The following is a 9,345-nucleotide window of genomic DNA, read 5'->3' as shown; positions in this document are numbered from 1 at the left end:
GCCTCACCCCACCACACCTCCCTCCGTGCTGGTTTCAGAGCCAGGCCCCTCTGCTGGAGAGGAAGGTGGGCAGGGAAGCCTGGGGAATGTTCATGACAAGGATGAGGAGGGAGACAAACTGACCCTGAACTTCTTCAGCAGTGCTCGTCACCCTCACTCAGCATCCTGTTTTGTTTTGCTTTTAAAGATTTTATTTATTTGAGAGAAAGTGTGAGAGAGAGCATGAGTAGGGAGGAGGGGTAGGGGCAGATGGAGAAGCAGACTCCCCTTTGAGCAGGAAGCCTGAAGTGGGGCTCCATCCCAAGGACCAGGAGACCATGACCTGAGCCAAAGGCAGAAGCTTCACAGACTGAGCCACCCCGGTGCCCTGAGCCTCCTTTCAAGAGCGTCTACCATCCCCCATGCAATGGCTAAGGAATGAACAGCTTTCCACCTATTGGACAAAATGACCAGAAAGAGAGCAGAGAAAGGAAGCTGGTGTGCAGGTGGAAGAGAAATGCGCAGAAGCACACACAGGGTCAGCGGGGTGCAGGCCCCCCCCCCCAGCAGAGGAGTGGGCTCCAGGTGGCGGAGACTCCTGGGGGGTTGGGGAGCAGGATCAGCCCTGCCCCACACAACCATGCTGAACAAAAACACATTCGGGGGTGGTTTTACATTTTTCTTTATTTAAAAAAAAAAAAAAAAAGCATTTTTCTGGGTTTTTAAAACTTCACCCAAAACATGAAAATTTTCCCGCCCCTTAACACTTCGTTCTTGCCTCCTTCACTCCTGCTCCTGGTTGCCTGCAAGCCCCAGATGGAGAACTCTTTTCCACTGCTAAGATCTGGGAGCGGAAGAGGTTGAGGACTTGAAGGAAGGTGGTTACCGGTCAAAAGGAGAAGTCCATTTGCACAAAAATATAAACCGTGGAGGATGAGACCAGCACATACATGTATGGATTGATCTACAATCCACTTAAAAAAAATAGACCCAAACTGTCCTTTTACAGTTGTAATATTATACAAAATAATATATATTTTTTAAACAACACATACGCATCCACACACACACTCACGCACGCACACAAGGTGCCGGGAGGCCCTCTGCACTTCTGCACGTGGGGCCAGGGTGTCAGTAGGCGAAGATGACGTGGTAGGTGACCTGGTGGCCATTGTCCCAGGCGTAGAGCAGGCGGTCCTTGGGGTTGTAGTCTATCTGGGTGGTGTAGGAGTACTCGTTCTCGAACAGCAGCCGCGGGACGATCTGCGTGTTGGTGTGGGTGTCGAAGGCGTAGGAGATGTTGGCGTTGCGCTGGTTGTAGCTGTCCACGGCGTACAGCACCCCGCAGATGACGAAGCAGTTGCCGTAGAAGTTGCGCCGCAGCCCCGTGCGCCACGTGGTCTCCTTCTGCGTGCTCAGGTCCACGGCGTTGAGCTTGCTCAGCACGATCACCTCCTGGCTGAAGCCCTCGTCGTCCAGGGCCGGGTAGATGAGCCACAGGCCGTTCTCGTCCACGGCAAAGTCCACGTCTGAGTGGCCCTGCCACCGCCAGGGGGTGGCCTCCTCGTAGGCCACGTCATGGAGCATGGCCCAGGCGGCCACGAAGCGCTGCTTCAGGTCGTACTTGATGATGTTGCGGGTGAAGGCGCGGTTGTAGTAGAAGGCCCCGTTGTACACCACGTGGCCGGTGCCGATCCAGCTGTATGGGAGCTTGTAGGAATTGCTCCAGCGGCCTGCGCGCGAGGGCGGGGCTTCAGGATGGGGGCGGGGCAGCCGGTGGCCCAGGGGGCACAGCCCTGGGGCTCTCTTAGCGAGCCCTGTTTCTAGTTTTGTGCTGCAAGCAGCTTCACACTGCTAAGCCTCCGCACGCTCATCCCGCACCCGGAGGAACTGTTCCCACGCCCAGGCGCTCACCCCCTGGGGCCCGGCTCTAGGAAGGGGGCTATCTCACTAGGCTACGCCCCCACCCCCAGCCCTGGACCCCAGGAGCCAAGTGCAGATAATGTGGGGCATGGAAGGGGGACCTCCGCCACCAGGATGGTCCTTTCACCATCAGAAGACAGCATTCCCGCTTCTGGACCGCAGGCGCCCCCCAAAGTGATCTGACTGTGGTGAGGACAGAGGCCGCAGGGACGGGAGGAAACCCCGAGGGGGGCCGACGGCGCCTACCTTGTTTGAAGTTCTCCAGGTTCCGGAACTCTACCAGGGTGTTGCCGTAGTAATAGTTGGTGACGTAGATCCGCTCATCCTTGGCCAGGGGGTCCTTCATCCAGGCCCCCTCATTCCGCCCGTATGTGTTCTGGGTGGTCGGCCCCGTGATTGTGGACAGGGTATCTTTGCACCTTCCTGACAGAGAGGGGGAGGCAGGGTTGGGATGAAGGAAGACCTGAAGTCCCAAAACCTGTGCCCTGCCTTCCCCCACCCCGCTGGGGTCTGTGGCCCCTGGGGGGCTTCTGACCCAAGCCTGGACACCTCAGAATCATCCACTTGCCACGGCCCCACCATCAGTCCTACATGCCACTCCTACAAAGCCACCTGCTGCCACCGTCCTCTGACTTCTCAATCCTACAGACTCATCCCTCCAGGATCTAAGCTCCAATGTTCTTTCCTGACACCACACCCTCTGAAAAACCAGTCTTTGTGTTCATCTGTTCCCTAGTGCTGTGAATGAGTTTCTCCCAGGATGTCCTCTACCTGCTCAAGGATGCTCTGCCCCCTTCCCCGCCCCCATGGCCACCCTCACCCAAGCACAGAGGGAGCGGGGCTGGGACTTTCCTCTTTGTCCTCCATCCTGGGGAAACAGCATCCGGACAAATGCATGCCAGCACGGGAAGCACGAGCAGAGCTGAGGGCCTGGGCCACACGTGACCCAGGAACACGGAACTCCACCAGCCGCTGAGCTGCCACCTGCTGGGTCCTAGAGAGCTGTCCTCAAGCCTGTGCTCCTGTCACTACTGTGGGCAAGGTGCCAGGGTCCCCTTCTGGGGACCAGGAGGAGCAGGGGGCCAAGCTCCATGTAAGCAGCTTGCTCTGGGTGTACGAGCCCCTTCTCAGCCCAGTCTGCCTTCATGGGACAGGAGCTCAGTCATACACTCCTCAGGGGCTCTTTGGGGTGATCTAGTGCCCAGAAGGGACCCTCAAAAGCCACCAACACTCTGCTGAGTTCTAGACCAAGTAGAAAGCCTAGAATGCCTAATACACAGTGTTACTCTTGAGTACGGCCCTCACAGATACTGAAATTGTGTGTGACCGCCAAGAACACGTGCTCTTTCTGTCGCGGCACTGTGGGTTACAGAGGCGGCGGGAAGGTGAACCCCGCCCTCACATTGCCCCGACAGTGTGCTCTCACCAGCAGATCACCCCCCACCTGCCATCAAACTGGCAGCCAGATGGGTGATAGTGGCAAGAATAACTGGTCCCTGATGTTCACATGGACAAAACACAAAGGCCTCCAGTTCGGATTCAGGGCTCTCTCAATTCCAGGCCACCCTCATTTCCCAACTGTTCCAGTCTGTTCCATCCATCCTACTGCACCATTCATGGTCTGAGGAAGGAGCTCAAGCTGGCAGGACAGGGCAGGCACCGTGCCCTTGGCGCCGGGCCTGGGGCAGCGGGCGGCTGGAGGTTGGGTGTACACTGTTTCCCAGGCAGCCCCCGCAGTGGGGTGCAGTTGGCAGGTTCGGGCAGCTCTGTGTGGGGTTCATTAGGTCCTGATCTGACGGACTGGGGAGGGAGGGATCCAGTCTCCGCAAGACAAACAACAGAGCTGAGCAGCCAAAACCTCATTCCCCCACAACTGAGCTCATCTGTTCAAGACAATAAAAGAGAAAGCTCTAGCTGGCCCACGCAGCAACGGTCGGCTGGAAAATCACTCCTTCCCTGGCGCTGAGTGGGGGCCATGCTTCCTGTGCCTGGAGGTAAGCCCTAGTGTGCCATCCCCAGGGAGGAGCATTTCCACGTGCCTCCTGCCCCTGGCACAGCCCAGCGAGGGAACGGACTCCCTGTCTCCCACACCCACACCCCAGAGCCCTACAGATGGGAGGCAAGGGGTTTCCATCGGGGGCTGCCACGACTATGCCACCTCCCGGACCAGACTCAGAAACCACAGGTGAGCTCCTGCAAGCCAGGACTCATCTGAGTTTTGAAGTACTGGGGTGCCCTGGGAAGCCCCCTAAATCCCTACACAGTCCTGTCTCAGCCCTGAGGCTCTGTAGTAGCAGGGTCCTGCTTGAGGGGGGTTCCAGAATCTGTCCTGGGTTTGGAGCCAGAGGCCTGGCCTGGGTCTTGGCCCTGCTACCAACTCCGAAGTCTGTATTGCCTCCAAAATGTCAGAGCTTTACCTTCTGCTGCGGGAAAACGAGCATTACGATATGCCCCACCTACTTCATGAGGGCTTGGAGAATCCACTCTGAGGACAGAAGGGCAGGCCAAGTCATGGATCCAGAGGTTTCCAGGTCCTAACCCCTGGAACCTGTGGATGTGACCTAATATGGCAAAAGGGACCATGCTTATATGATTAAAGTGGGCGATCTGGAGATGGGGGGGGAGATCCTGGATTATTCAGGTGAGTCCTCAGTGCTCTGGCAAGTACCCTCCTGCCAGGGAGGCAGAGGGAGGTGTGGCCACAAGCCAAGGAGCGCCGGCGGCTGCTGAAAACTGAAAAAGACAAGATAAGGATCCTCTCTTGGAGCCTCGGGAGGAGTCAGCCCTCTGACACCTTGATTTTAGCCCCTCTAAGACTTATTTCAGACTTCTCACCTCTAGACCCATCAGAGAATCCATTCCTGTTGTTTAAGCCACTAAGTTTGTGGCAATTTGTTACAGGAGGCCAAGGACACTGGGACAGATGGAGTCCGTGAGCTCTGGAGTCGGGCGTCCTTATTTCTCGGGTTGGGGAGAGTCCCAGCTGGTGGGCACCCAAGACCTGGGGGCACATCTCTACAGGCCCAGAGACAGAGCGGTGCTGACCCACACACAGGCAGACACATGTGGTTTCAGAGCCCTTGTACATAGGTTCAAGGTCAGTAAGCCATGAGGCCCAGACCCATCACCACGGTCCAAGGGTCAGAGCCGTTCAGACGCACCTGCCCTTGGAAGCCAACCGTCAGCCACGGAGAGAAGACACTGCGTGGTAACGCTCTTCAGGGACGAGGAGAGAAGGTGGGGGGCGGTTGACAGGAGCCACAGAGAAGACAGTGCTATCTGTGACTCACCCTGGAAGTGTCCCCACACTCGGTGACAGTGACCGAGTACAAAGCGCGCTCTAGGCATTGGCCCCTCTCATCGCCGGTGGTCCCGGGAGCCGGGGCTCACAACACAGGGTCCCAGGGTCTGAAAAGAAGGTGCTCTTCCCCTCAGCATTTAAACCTGCCCACACCTCGCCATCTTAAAAGGGAAATCTGCCAGAGAGGTTCCCCTGCCACCTGGGCTCTCAGCTGTGGCCCTTTGCAGGGAGGCCTGGCCACAGGGACATTGGGGCATCATCCCATTACCCCCAGCACCCTGACGCCCATCCACCCACTGCAGGGGCCAGGCCCCTCCCTGCTGGCTTGGCTTTCCCTCTGCTCTCTCCTGACCCCCCTCCCCACACCGGGTCCTGCTTCCCTAGCAGCCTTCCCTCTGCCACCTTTCCCTGTCATCTCCACACCTGGCCCTGGAGCCTCCTCTGGCTCGTCCTGCATCCCCTGGGCAGACTCCACCCTCCCTGAGCGCCTCCAACAGTCCCCCACAAGTTTCTCCTGTGTGTCCTCCCGGTTCCTCAGACTTACTGGATGAAAAGCAGAATCTGTATGCCTCAGTGGATAGCCTGCTGCTGTCCTAGAGCCCGGCCCAGCACACCAGCCAGGAGCCACCCCAGGAGTCCAGGGCCTCTCTGCGGTCTCCTCCTGCCCCCACACCCACAGGTCGCCGTCTCCTCCCTGTCCCTGCCCTTCCTTTTCACCTCTGTGGCTCAGTTCGGACCTCACCATGTCTTTCCGGGTTCATTCTGGCTACCCCGCTGTCCCCTCTGGATCCTCTCTGCCCCTCCTGCCTGTCCCGCCCCACAGTCACGAGCTGTGTTGTGTAAACCCTTAACAGCCATCACCCGCCGCGGTGGGGAGCCCAGGCACCCTGATCCTGTCCACGTTTGCTCCTGCCATCCCCTGCTTCAGAGTTCTCGAACTCAGATGGCTTGGAAGCCCAGGCAGGGACTGAAGGGGTGCAGCGGGGGGTGCGGGCCAGTGGGCAGACGCAGAGGCTGCAGTGGGGCAGGAGAGCCACTGACCCGATGGAGAGCTCCGGACTAAAAGCAGCCTCGGGACGAGCACAGCCCTCGGGCTGCCAGCCTGACCTCCCTGGCCGGTCCCCCGCTGATGGTCTTCCCAGGGGCCCTCCTGCCACATCACCTGTGCCTTGCTCAGAAAGAGGCACCCTGCGGTAACGCCCTGCTGTCCCCATCCTGACATTCTTCATCATTTTACCTGTGACCTCCTGTTCTAGAAGCGAAGTCTAACAGGACAGTGGAGAGTGTGTGTGTGCCTGGGAGCGGGCACCCTGACTGTGTGTGCCTTCCTGCCACCCATCTGCACGCAGTGTTTGCTACCCCTGACGAGCACCGAGCTCCAGGCGGACCCAGTGCATGTGGGAGTTCAACCAGACTCAGGGGAGCGTGCTGCCCCCACAACTGAGTAAGGGGGGCCCGACGGCCCCCGAGACCACACCTTCCATCGGGCCAGAGCTGGCTTTGAATGAAGACGGCGGTGCTTTAAGAAACACGAAAAACCGAGTAAAGAGCTCCGTATTATTTCTTACTTGTGTTACTTCCTTGTATTAGCCAACAACTTGGGCTAAAAATGATAAGACGGAGAGACTGGGTGACTCACAGTCTCTTTCTTGTCAGTCTTTCCCTCCTCAGTGGGCCAGAGAGAGGGAGGGCTGCTAACATAGCACACGCCAGCGAGGGAAACAGAACAGCTGAGCTGGCTTTGTGCAACGTCTCCCCCGCTCCGCCAAGAACAAAATGCATACGTATGAAGGAGCTATGACACAGGCATCGTGTCATTTTGGTGACTGCCACACCGGAGTCAAGTGACCTTATATTTGCAGTTAAAAAACCTGACATTCATGGTATAAAGATGAATGGTAAAACTCATGCTAATTCTGGGAATTTTTAATATTTCTTCACTTAGAATGGCATGAAATAGCCAAGAAAAAGAAAAAAAAACCAGCCTAATGAGAGAGCGAGAGAGAGTGAGTCACCCCAGAAGGAAGGGAGAAGCTTTCTACTGACGACCTTCTCTGGCGCAGCCCCCACGTGCTCATCGGGGCCAGGAACCCCCGGCCCCAGCCACCTGGCTTGCTGCTCCCACGGCCCTGCTCCTCCTCACTGGGGCACCACCACCCTTCGCAGCCCGGCCAGTCCTTCCCAGTCCTTCAAGACGGCCAGGTCAGCATCTCTTTCCAGGAGAGAGTCCCTCGGACCCCAAACACCCGATGCATCCCCACAGCTGGAAGGATGTTCTCATGTCTGAAACATAAGCGAGGGGGTTGCTGCCCTGCCTCTCTCTGAGGCGCCATCACCTGGGGGGGGTCACCTTCCAGGGGCCTGCCTGAGAACCTCCCCCCGCAGCTCTGACTGAGGGCAGCTGGGCTTCCGACTCTCTCTACCACTTCCAGCGTTAAGGCCGCGCTCCCCTTCATCAGGCCCCTGGCTCCCTATCCCAGAGCCCCGTCCCTGGCCCCCAGTATGTGCCCCTGCTCAGGGCTCCCTTCACGGCCCCCCACGGTGCTCTGCCTGTGTGGGCGTCCTCTCCCCCGGGGACACACATGCTGGCACCACGCCAGGAGATGGGGGTTTGCCGTCAGAGTCCATGACCTCGGCTGGACCAAGAGCATCCTGTCTGCCAGGCTTCCCTCGTGCCCCGTTGGTCACCTGCCGCCCTCTACCAGCGATCCTCTCAGGAAGTGAGCCCTCTCACCCCCTGTCAGGGTGGCGAAGAGTGGTGCTGGAGGAACCTTTTCCTGGCAGAGGGGAAGACTTTATTCCTCACCCACTTCCACGCAAGGTCTCTACTTTCCATTCTCGTTTCCGTGACCAGAGCCCCTGGTTATGACTGAAGATCCCTGTGGCTGCAGGGGGCTGGCTAGGGAGCTGGTTAGGGGGCTGGATGGAGCGGCTGGACCAGAGAGCCCGTGGAGTCCGGGGCAGGGACCGGTCTTGTCAGCATCTGGTCTGGTCACTGCAGAGGCCGGGACCTCATGGGTCCTGCCCTCTTGCCCTGCCAGCACCACCTTTCTCGGGCAGCCCGGGCCAGCCTCGCTGACACGTGGCAGGCAGGCCTGGCCACCTTCCCCCTCTCCAGTCCCCTCCCTGCCCACAGCTGGAGGGCCAGCGGACCTCAGGGACTGTTAAGGTCTCAGGCTAGTCTGGGAGCCTCATCTTCCCAGATCAAGTTTCCTGGATTCAACAGGGACAGGCTGTCGCTGGCGCTGTCGCCATCCTGACAGTCCTCTTGTCTGCTCCTCCCCTCTCCCTCCCCACCCCAAACCAGCCCCGTGGAAAAACTCGCATCAGGAGCTGCAGCCATTCAAGTCTGGGGCTCTGCGGGGCCTGGCCCACGTGGCACAGCCTTTCCCTGCTCTGCAGAAACTGAGCAGCCCTCTTCAGGCCCCAGGACAGTGGCTGGCCCCTCCCCAGGCCCCAGCATGGTGGCTGACCCCTCCCCAGGCCCCAGCATGGTGGCTGACCCCTCCCCGGGCCCCAGGACAGTGGCTGACCCCTCCCTGGGCCCCAGGACAGTGGCTGACCCCTCCCCGGGCCCCAGCATGGTGGCTGACCCCTCCCCAGGCCCCAGCATGGTGGCTGACCCCTCCCTTGGAGAGCCAGCTGCCATCACTGACAGTATTTTTCCCTTCCCAGTCCCACAGTGGCTACACTTCAGCCAAATGCTTGTTTCCATAACCAAAAGTTAACTCTAACTTACTTGTTTTTGGAGTTTTTCTGAAAGGTTTATAATTCCCCTAAGGATCATGGTTAGGCATTTTAGGACATCACAAAATCAGATGTGGAAAGCATGGGATAGGATGTTCCTCTTAAAAGCAGCCCCGTTTAAGACCACACCTCAAATAGCTCAAAATCAACACGGCCGGCCTCATTAAGGAGCAAACAACCTTCAGGGGTGGCAGACCCATGGCCTGTGTCAGTTTCAGCCAAATGGTTTTCATTTACCTGCAACCAGGACACGGAGCACAACCCGGTCTTACTCACCAGGCACAGATAATCAGGGGTCTGCAGAGAAGGATCCAGAAAGGAAATCTCACCCACACTCAAAACAGCTTCAGGGAGGCACCTGACAGCGATAAGCAATTAAAAATGATTCCCCAAGG

General features: G+C 58.2%; 1 protein-coding gene across 3 annotated transcripts in view; it reads right to left on the bottom strand.

Moving 5' to 3' along the window:
* Window positions 1-675: 675 nt before the first annotated feature.
* LOC111151181 (olfactomedin like 2B) overlaps window positions 676-9,345 on the bottom strand; it is a 34,838-nt gene continuing 26,168 nt past the window's right edge. For all 3 annotated transcript variants that reach the window (XM_022508981.1, XM_022508983.1, XM_022508982.1), the window contains exons 7-8: window positions 2,149-2,325; window positions 676-1,712 (exon numbers count right to left, since the gene is read on the bottom strand). In XM_022508981.1, the coding sequence (XP_022364689.1) occupies window positions 1,111-1,712; window positions 2,149-2,325 (779 nt within the window). In that variant the 3' untranslated portion in view covers window positions 676-1,110. The remainder of the gene's footprint in view (window positions 1,713-2,148; window positions 2,326-9,345) is intronic.

Source organism: Enhydra lutris, unplaced genomic scaffold, assembly GCF_002288905.1.
Source record: "Enhydra lutris kenyoni isolate GAN:26980312 unplaced genomic scaffold, ASM228890v2 scaffoldscaffold25, whole genome shotgun sequence".
NCBI lineage: Eukaryota > Metazoa > Chordata > Mammalia > Carnivora > Mustelidae > Enhydra > Enhydra lutris.
This window is presented reverse-complemented; position numbering and strand designations above follow the sequence as displayed.